General features: G+C 29.6%; 2 protein-coding genes across 2 annotated transcripts; both read right to left on the minus strand.

The window, feature by feature from the left end:
• Positions 1–1167: 1167 nt before the first annotated feature.
• On the minus strand, positions 1168–5306 carry LOC134834994 (transient receptor potential channel pyrexia). Its single transcript, XM_063849836.1, has 9 exons — positions 5229–5306; positions 4755–5007; positions 4584–4691; positions 3746–4287; positions 3191–3678; positions 2666–2749; positions 2443–2599; positions 1856–2376; positions 1168–1803 (listed from the first exon to the last, which is right to left on the minus strand). Exons 1-9 carry the CDS (start codon positions 5281–5283, stop codon positions 1402–1404), a joined length of 2610 nt encoding a protein of 869 aa, XP_063705906.1. The 5' UTR covers positions 5284–5306; the 3' UTR covers positions 1168–1401.
• Positions 5307–10173: 4867 nt separating this feature from the next.
• LOC134833802 (protein scarlet) lies at positions 10174–16145 on the minus strand. Its single transcript, XM_063848257.1, has 6 exons — positions 15594–16145; positions 14115–14989; positions 12662–12889; positions 12342–12583; positions 12067–12167; positions 10174–11137 (listed from the first exon to the last, which is right to left on the minus strand). The coding sequence occupies exons 1-6, from the start codon at positions 16000–16002 to the stop codon at positions 10962–10964; spliced, it is 2031 nt and encodes a 676-aa protein (XP_063704327.1). The 5' UTR covers positions 16003–16145; the 3' UTR covers positions 10174–10961.
• Between the last annotated feature and the right edge of the window lie 940 nt (positions 16146–17085).

Here is a 17085-nt window from a genome sequence, read left to right on the forward strand (position 1 = left end):
AAAAAATGTATGTAATTTTTTTAAAACGTGAAATATCCTTTAATTTCAAAATTAATTTAAATAGTTTAAATCATTGCTAAATAAAATAATAAATTTAACACTAATTAAAAACTTGAAGATGATAATGACTCACACAGCGGTTTCTCGAGTTATCTTTTTATAAAAAATAAGTTTAAAAAAAAATTTCTCCAAAAAGACACCTTGTAGTATTTCAATTAGGACCATTGAGTGAAAAGTTTGTGCTAGTTTGGCGATGGCTGAAGGAATATATTTCATATGAAGTATTTTTTAATAGTAAAATTTCTTAAAGTTTGATGTCAAGTTGATTGAGGTATTGCTTTGCTCGATTTGATAAATTGTGTAATTCCTCATAGCTCTCTTCAAAAAATCTTTCTGGGTAAAACATAAAAATGTGAGCAATCGGTTCAGCTGCATTTAGGATTTGAAATAATTAAAGCGTTTTCATAGCAGTATAGGGCACATCGATTTTCTATGGAATTTCAATCAAAATCTAAAATTTTGGGTTTATTTTAACTAATTTCAATAGAAAAGAGTTTCAAATTGTTTGAAATAAAATAATTATCGGTGAAATACAACGGATCCATAAAAAAAACTAGTTCAAAAATTTGAGATAAAACAATTATTGTAAATACTTTTTATAAAATTTACTTACCTTAAAGTTTTTCCTTGTTCTTTATATTTCCACTAAATCAAGTGAATTTTTGTTATTTGTAAAATTAGAAGTCATAGGAATGATCGCAATAGATATATTCACTCTTCAATTGTTGAAATATATTAATTTTTGATTCGGCATATCAATGTTTTATTTTCAAGTTTATATCTGGTGTTGTCTTTATTTTTATAGACATCTACAAAGTTTTGGTGATTTTCATTGTAAAAGAATTTATAGAAGATATACAGACATACGCCAGGTAATAAAATACAAAATATGTATATCATTAACCCAAGTATCCTGGTTAATAAACTCGGTTTCTTTTGTGATTTCTTACTAAAAAGAATTGCTGAATTAATTTGCTTATCATTAGAATCCGCACTAGAATTTTGATGAAAAAGAAGAGTTTTATTAATGCACTTTTCTTGTCGTTGTTCTTTCATATTTTGTTTTATATTGAATACAAAAAATATGAAATTCAATATGATGTCTACATCGTAAGATACAAATGATAACTGATTCAATATGAAAAAAAATCACTAGCAAAATATTAGTTAAACTATCAATAATAGATAACTCACTAGGGATTCGCGTGTTTTAAAAAAATGTTTCTTAATGAAATAATTTATTAATGCTTTATTACATAAACTACTGCGATAGGTGATCTTGAAGATCTTCCTTTGATTTCTGGCTATGTCATATAATCATCATCATACATATTGATTAGGTTATGGTTTATAGTTTTTGATTAAATTAATATCTTTCAATATTGTGTTTAGTTTGATAAGAATAGTATCTTGTGTTTCCATGATACTTTTAACTTGTTTACGTAAACTAACTGTAGTCGTGTCAGGAGTTTCTGGTGTTTTCAAATATTGTGTAGAGCTAGAATCATACAAAAGTGGCTTTTGAAGTGTTCCCTTGGGTGTTTCTGATACAGTGAAATGACGGTATGTGCGAATGGTGGGCTGTTGTCGTAACTCGATTTCGCTGTAGGTATTTTTGAGAGAATCTTCGTATTCGTTGAACAGGTTCAGGTTGTTTCTACGTTTGCGGCGTTTCAAACTTTGATTTCTGTCACGACGTTCGGCTACCAATTTATAAATTGAGTTGATAATTTCACGTGGAATCTGAAAAATTAAAGTTTTTAAATAGATCAAAGCTCAGTTAGGAATTTCTTACTCGTTTCTCTCTCGGATCATTGGGCTTAATATTAAATTGCAAATGATATCTACTGGTTCTCAATAATGATTTTTGTTGACACCATCTTAAGATTTTGCTTGGAGCTTTCTTCAGTAGTTTTGAAAACAGAAAACTTTCTAGACGAGACACAAGCTCTGCCTGACGACTTAGTCGATCTAGACCAGCAGAGTCCTGTAGTCCTTGGATATCACTGACAGCCAAACCAACCATCAAGTTTGTAAGTATTATTGTAATCAACAAAACGAATGAAAAGAACACAATGTGTGACGTTACGGGATACTTTACTTGTGGATCATCATCAGGTGCCTTTGTTTTTTCATCATCGCTGTAGAAAATATCTTCAAATTCCAATTCTCCAGACATCATGATGACTGTTTTCAACAAAGCCCATGGAACATTTTCAAAAGCAGGATAGTTTGGAAACAAAACACATAGCGATAAGCAATATCCGAAAAACAGACAACTATAAGCTATCAAGAACTTTGAAAAATTTATCGCAACTATAAAGAAATCATTATTTATGCAATTAAGTTACAATTTTATGCATAGATAAAATAAAAAATTACCTGTTTGAAACATTTGTATATAAAGCCCAAATATAGGGAACCTTCCAACTATCAACATGAGCTCAAGCCACACGAGCCATATAACGATTGCCGCGATGTGATGCTGCCACATTGGGATCAATGATATATCATACAGTGAAAGTAACTTATGAGGATTCTAAAATTCAAAAAATAATTCAAATTTGCTCAAAGCAAATCACTAATATAAAGTTTTTTTTATTACCGAACAAGAAAAAACGCCAAGAATGATAAGCCACTGCAACCAATTCTCCCAATAATGTACATAGCTGTTAAATCCATGAGCCATCTATTGAAATAAATGAGAATGAGATTATAGGTACACCCATCTGAGTACCCGAGAGCCTCTGTTAGGGGCAGATACAGCCAGGCTTGTATAATCTAGATCAATGATCTAAGAATCAAATCAAAAATCAAATCACGATCTGATCTATTTTGCATGCATCAAATCAAATTACAAAAAATTTGATTTTTGATCTGATTTGCAAATTTAATCAAAAAATTTTCAAACCTTAACTTAATTTGATTTGATCTGATCTAATTTTGATTTAAATCAATTTTTAGATCATATCAAATCAAAAAAGTTAAGGGTTGAAATTTTTTGATAAGATTTGCAAATCAAATCATATCTGATCTGTCACCTCAAAAAAGATCAAATCATTTTTTGATTTTGATTTAGATTATACAAGCCTGCAATATACTATAGAGGAGACAAGATTAGGATACATACTTGAAAAAGTTCCTTCATCAGTAAAATCATATTAAGCAGTATTACAATATATCCCACTGGCACAATGTACGTTGGGGCACGACAGTCCGTTTCATCATCAGTGATATCGTCATCTCGGTCACAGTCCCTTACATATACACCAAGTATGTATATGGTAAACATTAAGACAAATACAAAGTGATAAAACAATGAAAACAGAAAGAATTTCCTGATTCGTCTCCATTTGAGGAATAGAAACGTCTCGCTCAATGGATGTTTTAAAACATGCTTTAAATTAGCTTCTATAAAAGCCAATAAAAGTTCAGTTTCTCCTCTTTCATAATTCGGAACCAATATACGAAAATCTAATTTAATTTCACAATCCACATCTCCTATCTCATGATCATTCACTTTTACAGCAGAGTCGAATTTGGCTACATATTTTGGTATCACTTCCGGAGTACGTCGAACAATGAAGTTGAGAGCGGAAATTCCACCATTTGTTCTTGCTGTGTGAAGTATAATTAAATTTATATTTAATTTAAAAGTAAATGATAATAATTAGGATGTACTTACCAGTAATGTCAGCTCCATAATCGAGTAACAACATTACGCATGATGAAAATTCATTCAGAGCTGCTATATGCAAAGGACTGTATCCAAAGTGATCAGCTCTATTGGGATCTACTTGAGCTTCGAGCAATAAACGGGCACAATCCCAAAATCTAGATTCCTTTACAATGGCTGCATGTAAAGTTGTTCGACCATCTTTATAAATGGAGTGAACATTGGCTCCACGTTCAATTAATACTTCAACAGTCTTCACAGCTTGAGATAAACATGCCATGTGTAGTGGCGTTTGATCATCTACGTTCAAAGAATTTATGTTTGCTCCAGCATCCAGAAGTAATTTAACGCATTCGTAAAAATCTTCCTCTGCTGCTAAATGTAAAGCTGTTAGTCTTCGTCTTCCAAATTGAGAGCCTACTGCAGCTCCGTAATCGAGTAGTAATCTCATACTTTCTACATGGCCATACGTTGCGGCCACATGGAGAGGTGTCTCTGTGTATACTTGTGGTGTATTTGGATTTGCGCCATATTGCAAGAGGATTTTAACACTTGACACGGCATTTTTTTGAACTGCGTACGCCAAAGCAGATTTCTTCTCGATTCCAGCGAGCTCCATTTGATCATCTAAAAGCAACAAATGCACTCGCAGCTTCCGAAGTAATTTAATTTAAAAATTTTTTTAGAAAACATTTTAAAAATTTATTTATTTTCCGAACTTGACTTTGCTGCACAATCCGTAATGGTGTAATCTTTTTCCGTGCTGTACCCATGGAGAGGTGTCTCTGTGTATACTTGTGGTGTATTTGGATTTGCGCCATATTGCAAGAGGATTTTAACACTTGACACGGCATTTTTTTGAACTGCGTACGCCAAAGCAGATTTCTTCTCGATTCCAGCGTTGATTTGAGCTCCATTTTTTAAAAGCAACAAACAGCACTCACTACTTCCGGCACTTTAATTTAAAAATTTTTTTAGATATAACATTTTATGAAAATTTATTTATTTTTTTACTTACTTTGCTGCACAATGTAGTGGTGTAATTTTTTCCGTGCTGTCCCATACGTGAGCCTTTGCATTGTGTCGAAGCAGGAGTTTTGCTATCGAAGGCTCTCCATTTATGCAACAAAGATGCAAAGGAGTTCTACCTTTTAGATCTCTGAAATTCGGGTCAGCTTTGTAGGTTTGAAGAATGTTTTGAACACTTTGAATGTCTGAGTTCCACGATGCAAGCATCAATGCTGTGTTCAATACTGCGGGGTCTGTATTCTCTAAGAAAAAATTAGTAAGCTTTTGAAAACAGATTTTTTGATTGATTTGCAAATCAATCAAAAATTTTTGAAAACTAAAATTTTATGATTTTATTTGGTTTGAAAATTGATTTAAATCAAAATTAATTCAAATCAAATCAAAAAAATTTCAGTTTTGATTTTTTGATTCTTGATTTTGATTTAAATCATACAAGCCTGTTTGTAAACCTCTCAATAGTTACCATCAATGACATTGGTATCGAGAATTTCCTGAGCTTTATCTGCCATCGGAAGCATTCTCAATGTCAATCCTAATTCATAGGAATTCCAGATTTCCAAATCTTCACGAAAATGTTGTTGTTGAACGTTTTGTGGAATTTCTTGCATACCTCCTCCCGATGATTCACTCGATATGCTTTTATCATCGTCATCACAGTCTAAATTGTCAATTCCTTTTGACCAATCCATTTTTATTTGTCAAATTTTTGTCCAATAAGTAGGTAAATATACTTAAACACTTTTCAAGAAAATTTTTTTCTGATTTTTTAAAAATATTTACGGAAAATTAACGGAAATGATTATGTTTATGGATGTATCTAAAATATTTTTTGTGTAAAATACTCAAATTTTTTAAGAGAACAATTTCATACTGAGAAACAAATATGACTTCATTTCCCTTTGTTCAATATTTTTTTTTGCATTTGATTGTTTATTCTGAGAAATTGTTTAAAATTCGAATGTAACGAACGTGTATACAAGAATCGTTTGTTTATTAGTTTTAAGTGCTCATTTTATAGGCGCGATATTTCTGTCAACTTTTCTTAAAAAGAGATATTTCTCACAATGTATGCTTAATAACTTAGCATCAAATTGATTTTCTTAACGTTATTTCACAATTAGACACAAGAAAAGAAAACACTTTTTCCTTTGAATACTAATTTTTCTAAACAAACGACAACAACTATAAAAATATTATTTCTTCAAAACCTTGCAAGTGTGTAAATTTTTTTCACAGTTTTACACAAACTTGTTAAAAAAATTCAATAAAAAGAAAAAAACGAATAATAGTATCTTTTTTTATGAATATCAGTTTCCCACATGTACTATTTAGCGAAATTAAATGGTCAGTTGATCATTAAAAGCAAGTATTAAAATATAAAAATATCAAATTTCTGAAAATTTATTTAGTTTTGATCACCCCGGTCTGACCGCCTTCCGAGTAAATACTAATTAAACCTTCAGCAAAACGCAACAAGTCAGCATGAAAAACTTAGAATGTATACAGAAAGTGAGATTTTTAAAGAGCAAAGATTCGTAAGAGATGATCCAGATATAAACCATATTTTTACCTTGTAGTTTTGTTTAAAAAAGCATGCTAATTGAGAGAATTTGTTTTTTTTTTACTTTAAGATCTCATATTTTCTCGCTGAATTCTATGAGTGATTTTTTTATTTGTTTTGTTTTTCCAGTCTCTAACATCAGAATGTTTGATGAATTTAAATATAATATTTATGACTCGTTCCTCTTTGTTATTCTAGATATGTATTTTTAAATAAATCAATAAAATTTAAAAAAAAACGTTAAATTTATTTTTTTTCTCTCCAGTTAACAAATGCTTTATTGCAACCACTACAATCATCTCACAAAATCAAAAAAAAGAGCAAAAGAGTACTTTATATATTAATCGTATTCATGCTGTTTGTACTTAGTTCAAGCTTAAAGTGATCAGAATAAAGTAATATTTTATCTCTGAGCTCGGTTATAGGGGTGGGGATATATAGGCTTCCACCGCGGTCTCAAAAAACGATCTCAGATCAAATCTGTTTTATGATCTGCATAAGATACTGTAAGAACATGTCAGTAGTTTTGTACCAAACAGATCTTTGAAAAGAACAAGAGAGCTGATTAACATGAATATTACTCAAATTAGAGTTATAGTTGCTTTCCTAACCGGACATGCTAGATTAAATAAATTGATGAGTAGAATGGGTTATAGGGATTCAACAGATTGCAGAATCCATTAGGAGGTCAATTCAGCAGAAGAAAAGCAGATCTCATTTTATGCGATTGTTGTAAATTCTCTTTATTTGGAGTCACAAAAACAATTTTTCTTGAAAAAGGGGGGGGGGAGTAAAAAAAGTACGTTTTAATTTTCAGAAAAGATGAAAGAAAAATTTCAATGTTGCTTTTAGGTAGTGTTGAATAGCATTGAACCTGAACCCATAGAATTTAAAAAACGATCTCAGATTAAATATGATCTGCATTAAAGAGTACAGACGGTTAAAGAAGAATATGAAAACAGGTTAGGAAAGAAAGCCCTTTTTTGTGTGCTTAGGTGGGTCATCAACAAGAGAACTGATCAACATGAATATTACTCAATTTAGAGTTATATCATCAATCATCAAGATACAAAAATAATTTATCCATTAGATCAATATTCATGAAGTTTTGGACAGTCATTTTTCGCAAGAACCTTCAATCCTCTAAGAGTCAACAGTCAAACAACTTTAATTTTTGACAGAAACATTTTTTATTTTCATTTTCATTTGAAAAAGTGCCTTTTAATGATAAATTTTAACATGTTTTTTTCACCAAAATTACTTCTTAAAAACTTTTTATTCTGCCCTTTCTCCCATTTCATTTAAAAATTATTTTTTGGATAAAACTATTGGGTTTCATTAGGAGTTGCCTTGTCTTACAAAAAAAAAAAAAAATAACAAACAAACAAATGAAGTAAAAAACAAAAATACTCGTAATTTACTTGTTAAATAAATAAATGGAAGGCATAAATTAATAGAATTTGTTGTGTTTTTATTTTTTTCGTTAGTCAGAACAAGAGTTGTTTCTCTCGAAATTACTTGCAAATACGTATAAAAATTATAAAATAAAATAAACTATCTGTAGCAAGACAAGAAGAAAGAAAAGTTATTGTGTTATTGTTTTTCCCTTAATTTTTTCTCTCCTTAAAACTATACGAACGAAATTGGAAAAACAAGTTTATGTTTCATTTGTTTTGCTGCTGCTGTTTTTATTTCATTTTATTTAATGAAATATCGTGTAATTTATTTCAATTTGTAGCCCAATTCCTTAGAAATCGTTGTCTTCTCGGAACGAAACACGGAACTTCTCAAGTGTTGTCGCAAGAGATCTATTGTTGCGATTAAGCGAAATGAATGTTCCCAGGAAACAAATTCTCCCTCATGGCAGTCTCACGAAATGAACACCATGACTCACTTTCACATGTGTTAACGTCGTGTTTGTCGTAAATTAACTGTTTCTGTTCATTTGTAATCAACGAGGCTCCGTCTTTTCCTCACGAAACTGTGGAAAAATTGTTAAATGAAAAGTTTTCCATTGCGATCATTTGATAAAATTTCTCTGTTTGTAATGGTCATGCACATCCATCCGAATAATTTTTTTCCATGTTTCGACACACGACAACATGGCAAACAAGCACTCCAACTCACAAAACATAAGGATATTGTTTTAATCACATAAGCATACAGTCGACGTCGTCGTCGAGCTAGAAAAGTGCATATTAGTGTTTTTATGTCTTGTTTGTTACAGCAAAACTTGAAACGAAACTCGCTTCATGCTTAGAGATAATCACATGAAAAATAGAAAAAGATAAATAACGATGGAAGAAGAAGAAGACGAAGCATAAATGGCTACCTATTACATGATGTTAGTTAGTAAACTAGTGTGTTGTTTTTGTTTTTGCTGTTGTTTTTTTTTTTTGCTGTATTATTTGTTAGCAAATGTTATTGTCGTGCTTTAGATCTATTGTGATGCTCTGGAAAAGACATGCAATTTTTTAGCGTCTTGGACAGAGAGCGAAAGAGAAACAAAGGAGATAAAATTAATTTATAAAAATTTATTTACAATCGTTTTCTTCTTGTTCAATTCATTTTTCAACGTTTTAATCTAAGGAGCGAGCTGGCATGTTGTGATGTGGATGTGTGTTTTGTCTTTTGTTATAACTTGATAATAAGTTTGTTATTTTTAATTAGATTAGAATTCATTTGTGACTCGACAATGGGAGCAATTGTCTCGTTAATTATACAGTAATGTCCCTCGTTTGTGGAAATTTTTTCCAAAGAAACAAGTTTTTGCAAAAGAAAATACTTTTGAAAATTTTTTAATAAAACAATTTTAAATTCTAACCAAAATTTTCACAAAAAACGTGGTTTTTAAACATACTTTTTTTATTGAACAAAGTTTAATAATCAAAATTTCTTAATTTTTTACATAAAAAACTTAAATTAAAGTAATTAATAATTAACAAGTTAGGCCGCTCCAAATGAAACCGAATAGTTTTGTCCAAAATTTTTTAAATAAAAATAGGGGGACAAAAAAATTAAAAAAAATTTGAAATACTTTTTTTTCATACAAAATGCCAAATTTTTAAAAATTTTTGATCCTTTATCAATATTTTTGTTGTTTTGAAGTTTTTACTATGATATTTGTGTATTAAAAAATGATTTTAAAAAATTTTAATTTAAATTGAGAAAAATTTATATCATAAAAATAACTGTCAAAATTTTTTTGAAAAAAAAAATTCAATAATTTTCATAAAAATTATTTTTTAAAGAAAATTTTATGTCGAAATACGATTTTTAATACAAAAATTACAAAAAATTGAAAAATTTTCTTGAAAATTTCTTAAAAAATTATAAAAATTCACCAAAAAATCGGTAATTTTTGATAAGACTTTTTGCTTTTTTTTATTTTGTCCCATTGGATTTTCGATCTTTAAAATAGGGCATCGGACAAAATTATTGAGTTTCATTAACAAATAAATCAAAATCAATAAAAAATTGGGGTTGAAAAAGATTGAAAGAAATTGTCAAAATATTCATGAAAATTTAAGATGAAAATTAAATTTAAAAAAAATAAATAAAACAAAAAAATTAATCAAATTAAAATAATTAAAAAAATAATTTTACAATAATTTTACTTAATTAAATTTGTTATAAATTATTTAAATTAAAGATTTTTTAAAAAATTCACACAAAAATCATTAGAATGTAATAAATTAATTAATTAATTAAATAATTTGATTTCATCTCTCATATTTTTTAAAAATTTTCATGATGTTTAATTTTGGTTCATTAAATTCAAAATTTATTTACACATTTGGTTCATTTTAATATTTTAATAATAAAAAATTAATTTTTTATGAAAATAAAAAAAAATCTTCAGCACTTAAAATTACATTAAGAAAAATAATATTTACATACTCACTTTATTCATTTTTAGTTGAACTACACATGACATAAAGTTAAATAGTATTTTTAATTTTCCTTCCTACTTTTTTTTCTCGAAAGCATTATTTTAGATTACAAAAATATGAATTTAAGTACACTTTTAAAAGCCATGAATTATATAAACTTGAAAACTTGAGTTTTTTCTTCTTACTTTTTTTTACAGCCATACAACACATACACACACTTGAACACATTAAACTTGTTTTCTATTTTTCAAACATAAATTTTTGCATTACTACATTATTTTTGTGTACTTTACTGCTCTGCTTACTATTGCTCCAGCGCCAGATAGACATGAAAATTGTATGACTATGAAATATAAAGAATAATAATATTATGATAGAGCTCAAAAAAAAAGAATTTCAAAGAACAACAGAAAAATTGTAGTGAAACGCTTCATTTGAATACAACAGTAGCATCATCAGTAGACTCTCGGAGTGTGTGTATGTATGGTAAGTGCACACAAATAATAAGATCATAAATCATTTACATGTTAATCCATTCATACAATTTTTTTGCGTGCCACTTTTTTTTGTGCTGCATCAGTAAAACAGCAGCAGCAGCCAGCCAGCCAGCATTGTGTTGTTATGAAAATAATAATAATAAAAGATAAAGTGTAATTCCATATTCTTTCGTGCAATTTTTCCTTTTTCATTCTATTTTTTTGTTTTATTTCTAGATAGGTAGATGTTTAGTAGGCAATGTAATTTACGTTCGTCTTGTTTTGCGCCACAAAAATATGTAACCCAACGTGTGAAATGTCGCGTAAAGTATGACTAAAGCCCAAATATCTCGTGCTAAATTGTCATCGGAAAAACTGTATTTCGCCAAGACATCGTCTCCGTTTTGCAGACAGGGCAGATTGTCTTCAGTAATTGGGCAGGCTGATAAGGAAATAAAAGATAAGTAAGTGTAAGTAAGTTTAATCATGAGAATTCGAGAGATTTGACTGAAAAAGCTTAAAAATTATTTTTTTAAACACGCTCTGCATTTTTATATAGAACTGATAGAAAATGTATTAAAAAATATATATTTTTACCCCAAGCAGGTCAATAAATTTAATACAATAGCTTTGTGCCACCCCCTCTGAATTTGTTCAAAAAATTCAGGAAAAAAATTAAAATAATTAGTTGAAAAGGAAAATTTTTGATATTTTTTGATTGAAAAACGATTAAAATAGCCAAATGATATTTTAAGTGAACTCAATTTAATTTAGAATCACATGCAGACATGGAAAAAGTTTATTTTTTCCCGGGAACCAAATTCATTTCCCAAAATTATATTTACCCCAAGATATTGAAAAAAATCATAAATTTAGTCAATTTTATACATTTTTTAAGTAATTCCACAAATTTTAATTTTAAAATTATAAAATTTTTCCATTTTACTCTTAAAAATTCAATATTTCTTTAAGATTTTTGTAAATTTCCCGGGAACGAGGTTCCCAGGCTCCCGCACTTTTTCCAGGAACGATCACATGTCCTTTCGAAATGTATATGTAAAAAAATTAGTTACCAAAATTTTTAGAAAAAAAATAACAGATTTGAATTATTTGCATATTGGGCATTTTACCTGGGTTTCTACTTCTGTTCCATTGATTGGTTCTTCCTATTAAGTAGTTTTTTTTAATTTTCAATTAAGATTTTTTAGTTTATTTATATATAATTTCAACGGCTTAAAATTTTCTAGAATTTTGGTACCATATATGGAAAAAATAGGGATTTTGAAGAAATAGTTTTTGTTTTTGAGATTTTCAGTCAAGTCTCTCGAATTCTCATAGTAAAGGAAGAAAAAATTATGAATAGTGACTTACTTAAGTTAGTTACACCTTCCCACTGAACAATCGTCATTGCCTCATTTGCATACATTATCCAGGAGATGTACGGCATCCATGACAAATAATTAGGAAGTGTGCTGTCCATAGCAAGCAGGAGAGACAGAAAAAGTTGTTAGAAGAAACATTATTATTATGATGGTTATATAACACAATGACGACGACGAGAACGACAACGACGAAGAACATGCGGAAAAGTAGAGAGAAAATTTTTTTCTGTTAAAACACCTTTCCTAATTAAAATATTTTCATACCTTAATTGCACAAAAACACCGGATGTTATCATTAAAATATAATCAAATGGGACCAAGTATGCCATTGCTTGCGGTACCGAGTTGAAGGCGGCCGAAAAGAAGCAGCCACATGCTGTGGATACATTCATTACGAGCACCGAGGCAAGGGCCGTCATGCAAAATGCGTATGCTGTATTCCGTAATTGCGCCAACCAATATGCAATAACAACAAATATAAATGGCTCAAATACTAAGCCAGGTAACTGCGAAAAAAAAAGAAGAATATTATTATCATCGCTATCAGTTAGCTGGCTTTTTCATATAGTAAAGGAAGAACTTACCATGGCAATTATTGTTGCGATATAGTATTGAGCGGTGTTGTAAAGACCAGATTTCGTTTCACGCAGAAACAAGGGAAACATTTGCGGAAATAACGATAATACGGAGTACATGGGTGAAAATGTATTTTCCGAAATAAAAATAAATAAGGCACCTTGAACAGCTTGCACGCCCAATTGAGACATATCGACGCTGCCCGTGAAACAAAGACCAGCCATGATGGCGATTGCCTGTGCGTAATAAATTTTAATTAGTGATTTAGGGCGATCCAAAGTTTTTTCAAACCTTATGAAAGTTGAAATTTTCTAATTAAAAATTGAATGCAAATCATTAAAAGAAAAAAATAACCGAAAATTTATAAAAAAAAAAACTTAGTTAAATTTCCAAATAAAACTCAATGGTTTTGTCCGAAATTTTTTAAGAAAAATGGGCAGAAGGAGGCAAATAAAATGTTTTTTTTTTTCATATTAAAGATTTGAGTTTTAAAAATTGATTTTCAAACATTTTAAGTTAAATTTAGGCCGCTAAAAATTTTCCAATGGGACAAAAACCAATGGGGCAAAAAGTTAAAAATTTCATCAAAATTGACCATTTTTTTTTTTTTTGAGGATTATCAGCCTTTTTCCATATTTTTTCAAGAATTTTTCAAAAAATTTTTAAATATTTTCGATTTTCAAGATCTTTTGTATTGAAAAACGAAATTTAATGAGTTTTCTTCTCTAAAAGTATTAAAAAAAAATTTTTTTCAAAATTTTTTGACAATTATTTTTATGAAATTTTTTTGTCTGAACTTTTAACTTGAAATATTCTGAGATCAATTTCCAATTATTAAATTTAAATGTAAATACCTAAAAAAAATAACTAAAATATTCAAAAATATTGAATATTTTTCAAAAACTTTTTTTTTTCCCATTTCGAAAAAAAAGTCTTTTGGGACAAAAACATCGAAAAAAATTAGGAACGGCCTTAATTTAATTTTATAAAAAATAAAAGTAAAATTATTTTAAAAAGAAAATTCAGTTACTAGAGGGGAGTGGGGCCAAATGATAAGTCGAAATTCAAAGGCGTTGCGCATACAGAAAAATAAATAATTCTCAGGATTTTCCTTTTGGATGTGTTAGAGAATTGAATTTACTTTAATTTGGTGCTTAAGAAATTCAATTATGTCGGTTATTAAGAAACTTACGATCGTTTTACTAAAAAAATCATTTTTATGAATGTGCCCCAACCGTGGAGTAATAAGCAAAAACGCAATTTATATTGTAGCCCCAGTTATGATTTTGCCCACTTCCCCCTATTTGACGAAAATATTTTTAAAAGAAAAATCTTGTTGAATTTCTGATTTCAGCAACAAATTATATCGAAGTTATAAAAATAATAAAATCATGAGGAAATTCTGTATTAACGTGGGACAAAAAGTTGAAAAACAAGGAAAAATAGTAAAAAAATACTTACAATTTTCTGGATAATTCTCAAATACTGCACTGTTGGATCTCGCACAACTGTCAAAAATGCCCTGTATGTAAGCCAAAACACCGTGCTGATCCAATAAGGTCTTCTAAACTTCACTGCTTCATGCTTTGTGTGCATATTTCCTTCCTCGCCAATGTGCTGCTCCAGATTTATCAACATGTCTCGCTGCTGTGCCGCCTCACTTACCGCAAACAAATCGCAAATCCTATTGGCAGCTCGTAACGAAGCCTTTTCACAGCCCGGTGCAGGTGCCAATACTCCAATAAGAAAGTCTGCCGGATTGTAATTCGCAGGACACGTGTATCCTTGTTGCGAGAAAAATCGAATTGCACTATCGGGGGAACCCATATAAGCCACACGACCCTCTGACAAGAACATTACCTGATCAAACATCGCAAAAAGCTGCGACGAGGGCTGATGTATCGTGCAAATTATAGCGGTGCCACGATGTGCCAGTTGCTGTAACGTTGCGACTAATTGTTGTGCACTGTACGAATCAAGACCCGTTGTTGGCTCGTCACAAAAGAGGATTGTGGGTTGTGTGAGAAGTTCAGTGGCGAATGCCAGACGTTTTTTTTCGCCGCCAGACAACATTTTTCCCTCACCATCTTCGCCAATTTGTGTGTTGGCGCATTTTTTTAAGCCCGTTCGTTCGAGCAAGTCACTGATGAGACGTCGTCGTTCAAATTTCCCCATGCGACTGTCGCATCTGAGATGTGCCATAAAAGTAAGATGCTCCTTAACCGTTAATGTTCCAATGAATAAGTCATCTTGATGCACAAAACCACTAAGACGATACATATATGGACCAATTGGCTTGCCATTCACTAGAATATCACCTTGGACTATCGTGCCCGCTAAAAAATCAAAATAAATTTATTTATTATTTTTTTTTTTTAAGTTGCTTCAAATTTATTTTGAAATTTTTGGCTAAAAAAAATATTTAGAAGCAAAAAAAGTTTTAAAATATATATTTTTTAATAAAAAATAATTTAATTGCAAAATAAAAATTTAATTTAATTAATTTATTCTAATCATAAAATTTTTAATTTAATATAATTAAATTAATTACGTTTAATATTTTTTTTTCTATTTAAAATAATTAATTTACTTAAAACTTTTTAGTTTTTTTTAAACTATTTATTTTACAGGTTTTTTGAAATTTATAGCACATTTCAAATTTTTTTACAAAAAAATAATGATCAAATAAAAAATTTAATTAATTAAATAAATAATTTAATTTAATTTTTTTAAAAAAATTTTTTGAAAAAAAAAGAATCAAAACACAACAAATTGAACAATTTTATAATCAAATTTAAAAATATTTATAAAAAATTTATAAGAAAAACCCCAAAATTTTTTTATTATCTTAATTATAACTATTTTTTTTAAATTTTAGATTTTTAAAAAACCTTGAAATAAATTATAAGCGGCCTAATTCGAAGAAAAAAAATTACTTACGTGGATTTCTATACGCTAACGATGACATCAAGGTACTTTTTCCGGCTCCACTTGACCCCATGAGAGCTACAAGCGACCCGGGCGTCACAGCTCCCGATACATTGTTAATAAGTCGTTTAATTTTTTGTCGACGATCCGCTTGTTGCGCGTAAACACACACGTCACGCCATGCTAACGTTGCTCCCTGTTCCGTTGGCGACCACTTACTGTAACTACGGGCCTTTGTTACGCCGCCTGCCGGTCCGAAACGCTTCAAATTATTATCTGGCGATGGAAATTCCGGCGAATTGTCACCCGTTATCTCGGTATAATTGTTATTTTCGCTCATTTTCACTAACTGCGGCACCGGACTAGATGAGCCACGATTCACCGATGTATTGATTGTGAGCATTTGATATTCTCCATTCATGTTTGCTCGTTTTCTAAGGTTTCACCGGTTTGACTAGTTTCTGTCGATGATGGGAAATCATGTGTGAATTTTTTGTCGTATTAGAACAGAAAATCGTTTTTTTTTTAATTATTTAATTATTAAGTAATTTGTGTAATACGTCTAACTCGTTGAAATTCTCTCGAAAAAGTAATGACCTAAAATATTTGTACACGAGAGAATCTCTTATCGCCGTCACCTTACGTACATGATAATAATCTTGAATCTACGTTATTTACCTCCAAAAATGAACAAATTCACTTCATGTAAAATAATTGTACGGATGCAAGGGAAATGTACTGATAACCCCTTCAATAATTTGATGTTTGTTTAGAATCTTGTCATTGCAAAAATCAAGTTCAAAAAACGCATAAAAGAAGTTTTTCTTTTGTTGATTTTAATAAATTTTGCGCAATGTCACGTTCTTGTGCTGAATTTATGATTGCCTCAAAAAAAATGCAATAAAAAGTGTGATACTTTAATTAAACCCGGTGATGTTTACTCAAGATAAGACGAGACACAACTAAATTAGACAACTGAAAAAAAAATAAAAGTGAACTTTGTGTCACTCACAATTGTGGTCGAAAGCGAATACAAAGGAGAATTCTTTTGTTCTACATGTTCTAGGTATTTATAGCAGTTATGAGGCTTTACTTCAAAAACTACTCACTAAAAAAATTTTGATACGTTTTGTGAGTTAAAAGAAACTCAGACGACTAAATATTTTTATTTTTTTTTTTCAAATAAATTTTTCGAAAACAAATCAGGTTTCAGAGCATTTTTTGATTAAAAAATTTCATTTTTTTTAAATCGCTTGTTTTTAAATTTTTAAAGTCACGTGATAATTTTTTTTCAAACTTAATTTTATTTTTAACTAAATCTTGAATTTTATCAAAAAATAATAAATATGAAAAATTTTGCATTTTCAATACGTTTTCGATTTTAAATTCTTTAAGAATTAAAAATATACGGGCAAAATAAAAAAAAAGTGTTGAAATACTTTTTCATTTAATAATTTTTAATAAAAAAAAAATTCACAACAACTGTCAAGAAAATTTGAAAAAT

The sequence above is a fragment of the Culicoides brevitarsis genome, chromosome 3 (genome assembly GCF_036172545.1).
Source record: "Culicoides brevitarsis isolate CSIRO-B50_1 chromosome 3, AGI_CSIRO_Cbre_v1, whole genome shotgun sequence".
Classification (NCBI taxonomy): domain Eukaryota; kingdom Metazoa; phylum Arthropoda; class Insecta; order Diptera; family Ceratopogonidae; genus Culicoides; species Culicoides brevitarsis.